General features: G+C 48.7%; 1 protein-coding gene across 1 annotated transcript in view; it reads left to right on the top strand.

Moving 5' to 3' along the window:
* GTF2A1L (general transcription factor IIA subunit 1 like) overlaps positions 1–15,459 on the top strand; it is a 693,354-nt gene that overhangs the window by 224,432 nt on the left and 453,463 nt on the right. Inside the window, exon 3 of the mRNA XM_085609369.1 lies at positions 4,173–4,296. Coding sequence (XP_085465495.1) covers positions 4,173–4,296 — 124 coding nt within the window. The remainder of the gene's footprint in view (positions 1–4,172; positions 4,297–15,459) is intronic.

Here is a 15,459-nt window from a genome sequence, read left to right as displayed (position 1 = left end):
GATGACATCTCAAATGACATCACTCATGACATCATCCACATAATCTCTGATGCACCTACTCATTTGAGGAAGACGGTCATAGAGATGTGCAGGGGGAGCTGAGTATGATCACTTCCAAAGGGGGTAATTAATTAATTGATGGAAAAAACATGCAATTATGTATGAGAGGTTATATTGGGGTCAGTGCAGGTAGTAAATCAGATCACCAACGCTGGCTGAAAGTTCGTGTTGCATTAATTGCAACTTCACTCGGTTACATTCCCTGTAACCAGGAGTACGGCAGTGCCATTCGCCTAGTCAAACAGTGACCTGCTATCTGGAACCACTTCACTCAGTTTGTACATCATTTTTACCGGATCCCCTCACCTTATGGAGGCCACTCCATTGAACAACCGTTGGGAGATCAATGTATTACCCCCTTGGGAAGTGATCATCCTAAGCCCCCCCCCCCCCCCCCTTCATGGGAGGAATCCAATCCAGCCAGCTGTTGATGCCTTAAGTTTAATAAGTTGCACTCCATCCAGGATTGGAGGAGTCCATTTCACTTCGACTCGGCTGTCACTATTCCTTTTATCGTGAAGAAGAACCTATGTGATGTCCTTATAATACAGACATTTGGGTTGAAACGTCGACGTATTGCTTTCTCATGTTCTTAAGCAGTGTAACCATAAAAAGTTGAAGTTTCAGGTTACTACTGGAAGAATACACTGGGGCAGAGACTTAAATATAATACTCTTCATTTTGTGTTATTTATTTATTTTTGTTTCCTCACTTTAATCACTTCCTGTCAAAACAGTCACTAATTAATCACTTATTTACATATTGTATGACAGTTGTTTCCTAAAAATGAAATATAAAAAAGAAAAATACACTTGCTTTTCTACAAAATTGTGATTTGTCCTAAAAGTAATGTTTATTGTTAAATTATTGTATAACGATTGTACGGATAAAGGAATTAGGTGCTACCCGACAGAACCATTTAGTAGACTATAAGATCTCATATGATCAGGACCAAGTTAAGAGATAAGAACTGGGATTAAAATAAACTGTATGTTGCTCTAGTTCTGAAAACATTCTAATTAGCAATACCAGGTGTAGGAGAGTAGGATCTGCACCTTATGTTGCCCCCACCTTTTTTTCTGATGTTAACACTGGTTTCTGGCTATAGTCTGGCTTGGACTCTGCTAATCAGGGCCCCAGCCTTTCTGTTCTCTCTAAACAACTTGGAGTGCATATTAGATGCACTAGTGATTGGATACTGTGGTACCTTATGAGCCCCTAGTATATGGTACCTTAGGTACCAAGGGCATAGGTACTTCACAGGCCTACCAGGGGCTGAAGCATGTATTATGCCACCCCTGGGAAGCAGACTAAATCTGACACCACAGGCCTACTACTGCAGCCTGGGTGAGGTAGTGTTAGCACTCCTCACTGAGATATAGGTACACTATATCTCTACCTGCACACACATATAAACCTATCAGTCACCCCTAAGGCAGGCACTATCAATCCTGAGGGCAGAGTGCTTAGTTTGCATGTGAGGGGGTGCCTCTCTCTGAGCAGGGCCCCTCTGCAGCTCTGAGTCCATTCTCTCTGGCTGTTTGTGGATGCGGTTAAACCATATACTCTTAAGTGCATTATAACCTAGCGTTAAATACTAACTTTGGAATGGCTGCATCAAAACATGTTGTGTTTGGTGTGAAACGCTTTGGAATCATACCCCCACACCAGTAACTGATGTGGGACTATGATCCCACCCTTCTAGAGGGATAGACATGTACCTACTGTGGAAACACAGTAGAATCCTGAAGAGCCCTGACATCACAAAATGGATGCCACCAGTCACAGACACTGGGCTGCCCTCCTGCTGCTGACCGACACTCGCAATGGAGGAGGCCCAACAATAGGCATCCTGTCACAGGGAGGTGTGGTCACCTCCCAGACAGGATTTAGTGTATTGGGGCTGGGTGGGTGCACTCCTAGAGTGCTTTGAAGTCCTGCACTGGGGGAGCAGTAGGCTCCTCTGTGCATATGCCAGCTCAAACCGGCTCAGGGGCTACCAGCCCCTGCTCGGATGTGAAACTGGACAAAGGGAAGTGGGTGTAGCCACCCACTCCCCTGACCCTCCCATAGGTGGGGTCATAGAGCTAGTCCCTCCCTTCCTTCTAGTATAAGTTAGGGAACCCTTGCCATGGCAAACTAGATATCCCTGGATGACGCTCTGAAGAAGAATCCTGGGCCTTTGACGTTCCACTACCTCTGGAAGACTGAAGAATCTCCCTTGGAGGCAAGGAGTGACTCCCCTGCTTGGCAGGCACCCAATCTTGCAATCAACTGTCGCAATCTTTCCCGCTCCCGCCGGAGTTCGAAGTCCCTGCATCCTAGGAAGAGGATTTCCTGACTTCTTCCAGGCCATCGTGAGTCCCCAGCGACGCTGAGGCAAGTGGACCCCACGAGTGACGAGGAACCGCAATCCCTGGGTACCGTACACTATTTTCGAGTGCAACCCCTTCACGACGTTCTACGAACCTGTGCATTGGACCGCGTGTTGTCCAAGCCTCCAGCAGGATTTCCACCGAAGATCAGAGGCCTACCCCGTCCCGAGTGACCGTGGGCCCCTGTTGAGTGAATCCTCCCGAGGCGTTTTCGCGATCCCTTGCCGGTTGGCTTGTGGGTCCCCAGAAGACTTTTCTACAAAACCAAAGGGCACCCCTGGTTGCTCCAGGCCTGCCCTGACTTACCCTCGCTGGGTGAGTCCCTCAGACCTTGCTGGTCTGCACCGCTGATTTTTTACACTTTCCACAAGACTTGCTGTTGCCAAGGCTTGTTGGCTCCAATCCGGTCGCCGACACCTCAGTAAGCTGCAGACTTCGTGGGACACGCCGAATCCAGCTCCTGGTTGTCGTCGACGCCTCCTGGACCTCGTGGCTGAAGAGTCAAGACACCCGTGATCACCTGAAATCACCTGACGACTGTGGGCATCCATCTTCCTTGCCCCGGGTCACTGCCAAGTGACTTTGAACACTGTCCCTTTGCTTTCAGGTCTTCTTTCTTCTGAATCCAGGCTTGGAATCCAGGCTTGGAATCCATCGGACACTTCTCCTGTCTTCACAAGCAGCAAGTCTTCTTTGGCTCCCATTGAAAACGACGCTGCGACCCGACACCAAAAGACAGCTATGCACCCGGCTTCCCTGGGTGAGGTAACTCCAGCACTACGGTGCTCCTGTGTGTGTTGACTCTCGAACTACTTACCTTGTAAGTGACTTGCTTGTAGACTCTTCCAAAGTATCCTAAAACTTTAAAATTCCAGCCGCGACTTGCTCCATTGAAGACAGTTGGGATCCGCGGCTTTGTTCTCACACTGCATGCGTCTCCCGTGGGTCCTTTACCTACCTGCCTGGGGTGGAATAGTGAGGCCCCAGCGCTTCTGAAAGCCCTAGGCCTTGTCCCCTCGCAAGTCGATATTCTTAGGTCTCTTTTTTAGTATATGGTCTGGTATGCCCCTAGGGCCCCAGCCATATTTGTTCTTAACTTGTTGTGAAATGTTGATTTGTGCATATGTCCTTAACTTCTAATCTCATAAAGAGATTTGTAGAGTGTGTCTAGTAATAAATACATATATATTTTATATATATACCTGTGTGGTGTCCTTTCATTTAGTGATTCAAGAGATTATAAGGCAAAACAAGCTGCTTTACATTCCTCTAAAGACTTAGCCTGAAGGCTGCTCTCCACAGCTACCACTAGGATAGCTTTCTTTAAAAAGGTTGTCTTAAACCTATCTACCATAAGAGTTGAATTGTACTGGTGCAACGTGGCCACTTTAACTAGTGACCAGCATATACCAGGCGAACTTCTCACACCAGGTCCTAAATTTTCCATTTAAGTTATGCTTATCTATGCTGGAAAACCATTGCTGTATATAGGTAACTTCTGTTTTGTGTTTTTACGAAAAGTAAGGAGCCAGAAACAGCTAATCTTAGAGATTTAAATTTCATAGGCTGATGTTACCTGAAGACTAGCAACTTTTTGTCAGTGATAAAATAGTTTTTTTTAATTCTATTGGCAATTTTTTTCATAGTTTACTGCAGAATTTACTTGGATGCAATTATGTTGTTGATCTTTTGAAAGTAATTGACATGACTAACTTGCTTGTGTGCTTGCTTTATCAGCTGTGGGAATCCAAGGTTATGCAATCCAAAGCAACAGAGGGTTTCTTCAGAGAGAACCACAGTTCAACTCAGTTTGTTCTCCAACTTCCACAGAATTTACATCAAACGCTGCAAACTTCAACAGGTTAGATACTGTTGCTAATGTAATTTAATATATGCTGACAGATTCTGCATGCCGAATCGATAAATATAACTTGGTCTTTCCCACATTCCTACTGGCTCAATGCTGTACCTGCACTGCAAACAGCCAGTTCACTGTATTGGTAACATGATGGAAATGTTGTTAGCACTGTTGCCCCACGGGTGAAGGTATAATAAGAGTTATTGGCAGACTGCTCCACTCAGCTCTCCCACTGTCTGGACTTCTACTGTGCTAAGCAAATGGGCCCAGTCTCTAAAATACTCTTCCGAAACCTGCTACTTACTTTATATCCAAGGGCATATCTTCAGGGAATGTATGGAATATCCGTGCCAAAAGAAATAAACCTGCAAAAGGGGGTACCACAGTGGCACCTGAGTATAGTGAGATGGAGTTATCCAAAACCGGTAAATAAATTTGCTGTGAAACAAGACCCCTCCTCCATCCACAGAACAAAATTAAAACAAGATGGATCAAGAGCATCTAGTTGGAGTGGAATATCTGATAGAGACATCTAGCTACAGATTCCTTACCTTGGAACATCCAGACGTCAGGCTGGATCTGGAAGATTTTTCTTAGCAGTACCCCTGCGTGACGGTTGGTGACATCCGTCGACTCCACGTGACGGTACGTCGTCATGACATCCGCGTCATCAATATAACCGGCACTCTGACACGCTGACATCAGTTCTTTTCTTTCCGTACCCAGCCATCACAGATCCATCGACGAGAGCTTTCCCCCTGTCATTTTTTGACAGACTTTTTCAATATTTTGCCAACTTCTTTTGGTGTGCTAGGGATGTCTAGTAAGAAGAGCTCGGGGTTCAAGCTGTGCGTCGCCTATCACCCTCCCATATCAGTCACGGACCTCCACTTGGTATGTCTCTGGTGCCTGGAGCACGACCACGACACAAACTTGTGCTCCGATTGCGGGCCATGGTGCCAAAAGCTTTGAGGGAGCGGACTCTAAAGCTGCTCATGGTCCGACACCTTGGAGGTCACCCTGTTGATCTTGGTCGAGAGGAAGGTCTCATGACTGCTCCAGAGGATTGAAGTCTTATTCTTGCGAGTCGTCGCAGTCTGGTAAAAGGCATCACAAGATACAATTTTTAGATAGGGCCAGATTGGTTCGAGAAGAGCAGGAACTTGAGAAACCAGCTGTTAGGTCGCATTTTATGCTAACCTTTTCTCCTTCTCTAGAGCCTTATCTTAAAGTTGTTACTAAACCCTTACATAGGTTTTTGTTGACCAAATTTAGGTTTAATTTGATCCATCTGATTTTTAGACATATAATTGGGTGTTTTCATGTATGTATGTAAATTCTATGTCTTTTATGATTTTAACAAATCGAATAAAGTGTATTTTGACTGACTGACTGACTGGCATCACAAGAAGTTGAAGCGTGCCCGTCTGTCTCACAACAGGATGGAGAAACTTCGCGTTCAAGGCTCCGCTATACGGAGTGGGTTCCTGGGTCAGCTCCATGGTTCCCTCCCTTTCCGGGGCTGGGAGTGACCCCCACCCAACTTAAAGAGTTTTATGTCGCCTTATTTGGGCAGTCTGTCCTTCAGCTCTGGCCCTGGCATCACGCCTCATATTGGACCCATTCCTGGGTCTGGACCGGTGCTGGTGCCGCCTTCACAGCGTCCTTCACCAGTGCCGCTTCTGCAGCTGAGGTCCTCTGCGTCACCGGTGCCCACCGGTGGGACCTCTCCCAATCCTCATTCTGGATGACACAGAGCTGGTCGGGCATCTACCGATGCCAAGATCGGCGCCGGCGGAGCTGTACGGCTCCATGCCTTTCCACCTGCCCTATTCTGAAGGGTTAGGAATGGATGAGGAGAATTGGGAGGGGTATCAGGCTCCCTTGGAAATCCTGCAACCTCAAGACATAGACTGCTATGAAGAACTGGTGATGCCAGTTGTGAGACCGGCCTCGTGGCGTGGGCCCTCCCGACCAGCAAGCAGCCCTGCAACCGCACCTGATCCCCAATGTCCCAGACTTCCGGCCACCATGACCCAACAAACCCGATGGCCGGCCGGGCCCCAGCCGAACCCACAACACTACCACGCATGCCCGGGCGAGGGAGCGGGAAACCCCCAAGCAAGACCAGGAGACGCCGTCTCGATCACACCTCTGATCTCCTCCCCAAGGAGGGTTTCGATCGGCCACCAGGCCCCCGGTGAGCGGGTGCCTCGCATGCTGGGCGTCTGGAGTCCCTCCCAGACTAACCTGAATAGATCAAAGGGCCGAGCAGCCGGAAATCCCGACACACCGCCCCCATGCACCAAGACCCCTCTCCGCGAGGACTCCGGACTTCAAAGAGGAGGGGGAGTATAACAAGGGGTGCTGAAGGGACGGGAGGCAGAGAAGACCTGGACATACATGAGCCCTGCTGACGCTGTTGCGGCTCCTCGAACTCTGAACCATCTGAGCCCTGCTGACGCTGTCGCGGCTCCCCGACCTCTGAACCATCTGAGCCCTGCTGACGCTGTCGCGGCTCCCCGAACTCTGAACCATCTGAGCCCTGCTGACGCTGTTGCGGCTCCCCGAACTCTGAACCATCTGAGCCCTGCTGACGCTGTCGCGGCTCCCGAGAACCCGAAACCACCTGTGCCTGCTGAGAGACTCGCGGCGCTCCTATCCAGAAAGATCGGCGGAGTTTGCCGAGTGAACCCAAATCCCCCAGCTCGAGGATTGACAGCTGTGCGAAGGATACTCCGCAGAGACACTGAACTGAAGACTGTCCCGCTACCCCAATACCCCAATCCCGAGACCGCCGCCGCTTGCGGCATTGATCTACGGCTGTATCACGGATCATAAAGATCCCCTGACCTTCTGATAAAGTATACTGTCTTACTAAAAACTACTGTGTGGTGTTCCTCTGTCAGCGAGAGTAAGTTCAGCGTGTACCCTAGGAACGAGTCCCTTCCCGGAAGGGCCTCCCCGCCAGTGCTCGGCCTAACTCTGGGAGAGGTGGGTCAACGGGTGGTCAGGAACGTATTCCGAAGCCCCCCGGAGAACGCCCCTTCCAACACCAGTGGCCTGGACACCGCCACAGATTCTGGCATGATGTCTTCCCCTAACCTGGCTACAGAGGAGGGGGCATCATTTGCTATGGTGGTGTGCAGGGCTGCGGAGGTCTTGGACCTGTAGCTCCCTTTGGTGGCAGTCAAGACTAACATCTTTACAGAGGTCCTGTAGCCAGATGTCTCCACCTCGGAACCCTTGCTGCCTTTCAATGAGGCCTTGTCAGACGTTCATCTGGGCACCTGGTCCAATCCCAGTACAGGTGCTCCTGTGAACAGAACGATTGCCCGCCGTCATCGTACTGCACCGGGCGACCCAGCTTTCCTCACCGCCCACCCCACTGCACAAACCTTGGTGGTTCTAGCTTGCACTTCCCATGGTGCTTTCTCTTCCGCACCCCCAGACAGGGAATCCAAAAGACTGGAAAGCTTTGGGAAGAACATTTTCTCTTCCACCAGTATAACATTGCGGTTGATGCCTTTTTGGGACGTTATTCCGCAGGTGCTGTCCAAAGTCTCGGAAAAGGACTGGATTCTGTGCTCCCAAGCCAAGACGGAGAGATGCAGCGAAGTTCGCCGTCTGATGTGGCTTGGACATGACATACTCGCTGGGTAGAGCGATTGCGACTACAGTGGCCGTACGTCGCCACGCCTGCCTGAGGACGTCTGGCATTTCAGGGGATGTCCATTCTAATCTTATGGACATACCCTTTGATGGCTCTTGTCTCTTCGGAGACAAAGCAAATGCAGCACTTAAGCGTTTAAAGGACTCTCGGGCTACTGCCAAGTCCTTGGACCTCACCATAACATCCCGACCTGTGTCCGCTTTTTGCTCCTTTCGTGACTATGGAACGGGGCTACCAACAGCACCAACCTTATTCCAGCCAGAGGGCCCTTCAAGTTCAGCAACCTTTGCGGGGGCCATAGACTCGGCTCACCCCAGCCCCGAGGGTTGGGAGGCCAGAAGTTGAGCCAAGCCCCTCCTCCACTGCAAAACCCTCCTAGTCTGATCCCCCAGGATCATTCACACCCAATTGGTGGCAGAATACGCCATCATCTCCACTCTTGGCAGAACATCACCTTGGACACGTGGGTGTTGCAAATAGTCCAAAGGGGCTTCTCCCACCCCTCCGAGACTACCCCTCCATCCATGTCTCCAGTTTACGATCGGCTGATGTAGGATTGCTTTGGCATACTCTGCGAGGAAGTTAAAACTCTCTTGGCAAAGAGAAGTACATGGCCCAGAAATAGAATGCGGTGGTTATTCCCGCTATTTTCTGGTTCCAAAGAAGTACAGAGGCCTTCGTCCAATTCTCTACCTGGGAACCCTTAACAACTTCCTCAAAAAAGAGGAGTTCAAGATGCTCACCCTTGCTCATGGCCTGTCTGCCCTGGACCCGGAAGACTGGATGGTAACGCTGGACTTGCAGGAGGCCTATGTTGTTATCCCTGTCCTGCCTGCCCATCGTCGCTACCTGCGGTTCATGGTGGGCCACGAGCACTTTGTCATGCTCCCCTTCGGCCTCACCAGTGCCCCTCAGGTGTTCACCAAGGTGATTAAAGTGGTCGCAGCCCATCTGTGGAGATCAGGGGTTCCAGTCTTCCCCCCTATCTCTACAACAGGTTGTTGAAGGCTGGCTCGTCCCAAGCAGTCCTCTCCTAAATCTATACTACGGCAAACCTCCTGCATTCGCTAGGGTTCACTATCCATGTGCTGAAGTCAGACCTGATTCCCTCTCAGACGCTCCCTTTCATCGGAGAGGTTCTGGGCACGGTGCAGGTACGGGCCTATCGTCCTGAACGGCAAGTTCGGGATATTCAGGCTATGATACAGATGTTTCAGCCTCTATCCTGGATTTCAGTGAGAATGACTCTGAAGCTGTTGGGCCTCATGACCTCAAGTATCCTGCTAGTGGACCATGCCAGATGGCACATGTGGGGTCTGTAGTGGGATCTGAAGTTCAAATGGGCACATCATCAGGAAAATCTCACTGACATGGTTCTTACCCTTCTCCCTTCCCCACTCAGATCTCCTAGTAGTGACGGATGCGTCTCTTCCGGGATGGGGCAGCCATCTGGGGGAGATGGAGATCAGAGGACTTTGGTCTTCAGCAGAAGGCAGGCTCCATATCAACCTAGTGGGCTTTGGGCGATCCGATTGGCACAGAAAGACTTTTTACCGTCCATCAAGGGAAGGTTGGTTCAGGTGTTCATGGACAACACTACCGCCATGTGGTACTGCAACAAGCAGGGTGGTGTGGGGTCGTGGACTCTGTCAAAAGGCCCTGCGCCTCTGGACTTGGCTGGAACATCAGGGCATTTCCCTTGTGGTTTAACATCCGGCCGGTTCTCTGAACGCCAGAGCGGACAAACTCAGGCTATGGTGCCTTGCGGATCACGAGTGGCATCTCCATCTGTAGGTGGTACAAGGTCTCTTTTAGCGGTGGGGACAGCCTTGGTTAGATCTGTTCGCCCCCGAAATGTCCGTTTTTTACATTGGAGTTTGCAAGGCGACTCTCGCTCAGTGGCACTTTTCGGCACAAGTGGAGCGCAGGCCTCCTGTATACCTTTCCGCCCATACCACTCCTGCCCAGAGTGCTCTAGAAGATCAGGAGCTACTGGGCACAAGTTGTTCTTGTGTCTCCGGACTGGGCACGGAGAGTCTGGTATCCCGTTTCCGGCAATGAGCATTGATCTTCCGATCATGCTGCCCCTTCGGGAGGTTCTTCTGTCGCAGCAGCAGGGGAGGCTTCTCCAGCCGAACCTGTCCACTCGGCCTCCTTGCGTAGTGATTGAGCAGCGACAGCTGATAGCTTATGACCTTCCCGAAGTTAGAAAAGTTATTCTGCCCTCCAGCTATCTCTCCACAAAATCGGTATATGCCTGCTGATAGAACAGATTTTGTAAATATTGTACAGAAAGGTCTATTGACCCCTTATCTGCCTCTCTGTCAGATGTTCTCCTGTTCATCCTTTCCTTGGCCCAGCAGGGCTATGCTCTGGGCCCTCTGGAGGCCTACCTTTCAGCCCTCTCAGCTTTTCTTTGGCTGACAGATCAGCCTTCACTTTTTAAATCCCCTCTGGTGCAGAGCTGTTTGAAGGGGTTAACCCACTTTTCCCCCTTCTACTTTTATTATGCCACAGTGAGATCTTAATTTGGGCCTTACTTTCTTGATGTGCACACCGTTTGAGCTGCTGCACAGCTGCCCTCCACGGATGTTCACTATCAAAACAGCCTTTTGGTGGCAATTACCTCTGCCAAGAGGGTGAGCGAACTGCAGGCACTGTCATCACAGCTTCCTGACCATCTTTCTGGACAAAGTGGTACTCCGAACTAGGGCATCTTTTCTGCCCAAGGTTGTAACACCCTTCTATCTGGAACAGTCTGTTACTCTGCCCAATTTATATGCACCTTTGCACCCTTTTAAAGAAGAGAAGTATCTCCACTGTCTTTGATCTAAAAAGAGCTTTATCGTTTTACCTTGATCGCACCAAAGAGTTCTGGGAGGGTGACCAACTCTTTATAGGGTACATGGGAGCAACGAAGGGAAGTACTGTTCAAAAGAGGACCATCTTTGTTGCGCCTTGGCGAAGAAGCAGCCTCTTTAAGGCCTTATGGCCCAATCCACGAGGGAGAAGGCAGCCACCACAGCCTTCCAGTGTGGTGTTCCAATTGCTGATATCTGCCAAGCGTCCACATGGGTGTCTCTGCACAGGTTCGCCAGACACTATAGCTTGGATTTTCAGGTTCAAAGGGAGGGCCTGTTCGACTGCTCTGTCTTGCAGGACTTTCTGGTCTGAAGCTTTTCTGCAGTCCCACCTCCGGTGAAGCTATTGCTTGGGTGTCTGTTCAAAAGTACGGAATCCGTAGCTAGATGTCACTCTTAGATGGACAAGTTACTTAACTTCAGTAACGCCTTATCTGGTAGAAACATAGTCTATCCGCAGATTCCTTACCAATCCACCCATCCTCCCCGCACTGCGGAATTGGTTTTAGTGTCAGGGATGTTCCCCTTCAGGGCCCTAGTTGTCTTTTTTTTATCACACCATGGGCAGTCACTTAATGGCTCTTATGGCTTAAAGTTGTGAAAAGTACTGACGTCAGCACGCCAAAGTGTCGGTTATATTGGCGATGCCGTCATCACGATGACGACACGACGCCGACGACGTTGCGTCGAGTCGACCGGTGCGCAGGGGTACTGCTAAGAATATTTTTCCAGATCCAGCCTGATGCCGGGAAGTTCAAAGGTAAGGAATCTGCGGCTAGATCATGTCTCTACCAGATAAGGCGTTACCGAAGGCAAGTAACTTGTCGCATCAGTGCACAAAAGAGTGATTAGACCTGTGGAAGGGGACCAGAAGCCATAGAAAGGGAAATTACTGAAACCCCCTCAGAGTGAAAGAAAAAATAATGGTGAAGGACTTATTAGCCAGAGACGGAAAGGGCCCAGCTGATAAGTTACCACAGCCATTTATGGAATTATTGTATAAGACCGACCCAGAGGGCTGGACAACATTACTGACAGACATTAGTTCCTCACACAGGCCTTTAGTACCTCATCAGAATACAGTGATGAAGTTCCTGAGTATGTACATTGGTGAGCTCAGGTTTAAAGATCCTAATGCTAGCTGCCAGTATCTGCCTTTGCTTTTGTGCAGATAGGGTAAGCCGCTCTAGGATGGCTATATGTAAATATGTGTGCATGCACGTGTGCAGGCTGCACGAGTGAGACTACTGTCTTGCACAGCTTTATATCTGTACACAGGTAGCCTGTTGCAGAAGGGACTCTTCAAGGATTGGTACTTACTTGGGGTAGGCCTTATAATGTGAGTTGGCATTCATAGTGCATGTCTGTTGTGCTTTCTGACGGTCTGTGTGGTGCTTGTAATGTTTTACAAGTTCCATCCAAAATCTGCACAGAACTGCAGTTTTGCCCCACTTAGGCCTATAGGGTCCAATGAGGATATCAATCATGTAAACATGTACGCTGAGTGTAGATGCAGTGTCTTTTATATCATATCTACATTCTTTGTGACACTATAAAATTGTCCTATTTCCTTGGCTTAGCCTATAATCTGTTTCCAGCTGCTGGGCCAAATTAATTACTCTGCTGCCCAGCAGGAGGATCATACGTATTCCCATACAATAAAGCCATTAGCAGTGCTTACCCAGTACCAGGAGTGCAGGCAGAGGACAGGTCTGGAGCAGCGAACACTGAAATCAAGCTTCTTATGCAAAGCTCCCTTTTAGGGACCAAGACTCTTAAAGAAAAGATGGCTAGAGCTTGCCACCAAGAGCAGAGCGAGCCCATTAACTTAAAAAAAAAGCCCAGATGCAGCTGAAGTTACAGCATTTGAAGCTTGTTCCCTGGGGGACCGAACCCGAAATGAGCATGTAGCTCTTCACTGCAGCAGTAACAAATCTCCCCAGGGACTGGTAAGTCCCCAAGGGTTGGTGCAGCCTGCATTATAAAAGTTTTGATGGATAGGGGGGGGGGGGCATACGTCGGGCCCCCTCCACGAGCTGCTCCATACAGTTCAAGCCCATTGCAATAGTACACTGGCCTGAGGAGCCCGTCACCTGGGACAGAGGGGAATGTTGCCTTCGGTCGTGTCTGAGGGTTCAGCCGTGCCAGCTTTCTCCCACCCTGTCTGTGGGCAGGAGAGATTGCATCGTTTCCACCTGCGGGTGGGAACCAAGAGGTTTGTGTCTCCTTCCGTAGCAGGAGCACATGTGTGCCAGCTCCTGTGTGGCACAGTAAGGAAGGGTGCTGTGTGTGAGTAGTCTGAGGCAGCAGACGTGCCCTCTTTAGCCCCCCATTGAAAAATTAAGCTATGGGTGCCCCATGTGGTAACAGGGCCTCCATAAAAAATTGTCAGTGTCGCAGCATCAAGGAAAACGAAAAGGATTGCGGTCGAGACCTCTCATAAAAAATGCACACATTGGGTGAAGGAACACCCATAAGCCCCCACATGAGCCTTATATTAGCATATTTGTTTATATGGTACCCCAAGAAGGACAGGGGCACCACCAACAGTACTGTTGGCTGGTCCTCAAGTCGCAGTAGCAGCCTACTAAAAGAAAGACTTTGGGACATGCCTTTCATTTCCTTTTCATTCTTTATTGAAAATGTCTGTGGCTAACGATGCAAGTTTTCACAGTATAATGAATGCGGTTTATAATGTTGGTACTTCCCCCATTGACTTTGATGGTGGACTATAATCTATATTGCTTATTGGTACTGTCCCCAGCCCAGTGATTTCAGTGGTGTCACTATGGTGAAATATAACCTGTTCTCTGCTTTTACTAATGTTGTAAAACCCTGATTAAGCCAATAGGCAGTAAGGACACCATCTTAGATTTTTATATTGCATCTGTTATAGTCTGGAGTATTGTGGTTGAGTTCAGGATCCACTAGTGGTGTAACATATTTATGAGCGTGCCACTAAATATATTTCCATCTATCTGTTGTATATATTTTTTAATTATTGCGTAGTATTCAGTAGTGTGTGCGTCACACAGTACTTTTCCTTTTTATAAGAAAAAGCACTGACTGAACAATGATTTATTGAGTGTTGTTGTTGTGTATCTGTGAGCTGGGGTTACTAGCCCACACTAACTTCCCTGAGTGGACCTTGGACCGCTCTGCTTCGCTACTGGGAGAGTCACATGCTACAATGGGATACCTGAATCCAAGTACAAAGGCAATTGTGAACTTACTACTTGGGAAGGACTCTCATCCTCCCTGTTTAGTTACGTCTTAAAGCCTCCAAATCCAAGTCTGCTTCGAGGATTCTAGGCTATTGTGTACTCCGGTTCTTTGATGTGCATTTAGGATGTCAGGTTCTGTATACTGTGAGGTTGATCCCACTCTACTTTGGTAACCCACTTTCAGGTTAGAATCTCCACCACCTTTTTTTTTAACCTCAGCACTACCATTTGGTGTTTCTTCAGGCATCAAATCCTGATACCAGTCTTTGTGAACCTAAAGTGTAATGTGTGTCTCTGGTCACTATGCCTTGGAATGACTGATCAGGGTAATCATTGCTCTTACTCCTTTCCTTCTTGGTCTAGCAGTTGAGCGTTTGTGTTATTGTGTCTCGCCTACAGATGTCCTAACTCACGGACTACAGGCTTTTTGACTCTCCAAGGGCACTCACTCTCACATGGCCTTTAGATGAAGTCCTGGGGTTTATCTAACTGCAGATCTTTAGTGGCAGGTCATCAGATCTTGGGCCCTAGGCTCTGGCCACCTTTTATTGAGGTCCTTTGTGAGACACGCATTAACAGGGGTTCTGCTGATCGGCAATGTACCTTCGGCTGTCATGGCAGTGCCTTCAGAGAGAGAGAGAGAGACCAGAAAAATGAAAGGCAGATCTCTAGGATTGCATCATTTCACAAGGAGCATTTGGGTTTGCTGGATTCTCTGCTAACTACTGGCAGGCATCCTCACTGAAAAGAAAGATGCAGATTGCAGAAATACAACTGTACTGAGGCTAGACAGTGCTGTGCACGGCTCAACAATTTGTGTACATTAAAGCAATTTATGGTTCAAAAATATCATGTTACAACATACAATGTAATCACACACACAACTCTTCATTTCTCTAATATTCAAACTCCATGCTAAGGCTCTGATCTTCTCCCTCTTTCCCTCATCAAACAGGGCATCGCCACCTTTGCCGACATCTCCGAGATTATCAGTGCATTGCAACAATGAGGGATCTCTCCAGATGCTCTAAAGCCCACCATTAGGTTGCTTGCGAGCCGTGAGCCAAGAAGGCAGCTCTGCAGTAAGCGTTATGAGATTACTGACAGCAAGACTGCTAAAATGCAACTGTCACAAATGCGCCTGTGGGCTCAATCCATTTGATGCTTAATAAACTGTCTGAAGACCGAGTTCTGCACAAATTAAAAATTTTAAATGGTTGAAAGTAGAGTTTATTCCAAACAATATATTAGCATCTGGCAAAATATAATTCCTTTGTCATACATCCTCTGCGATGCGTCTGTTTCTTAAATGTATTCCGAACACTCAGCCCAATGCATTTCGTGTCAACAAGAACTTTCATCAGGGTTAACAAAGTGGAACCCCGTAAAGGTTCTGGCGTGCATGTGT

The sequence above is a fragment of the Triturus cristatus genome, chromosome 6 (assembly GCF_964204655.1).
Source record: "Triturus cristatus chromosome 6, aTriCri1.1, whole genome shotgun sequence".
Taxonomy (NCBI): Eukaryota; Metazoa; Chordata; class Amphibia; order Caudata; family Salamandridae; genus Triturus; species Triturus cristatus.
This window is presented reverse-complemented; position numbering and strand designations above follow the sequence as displayed.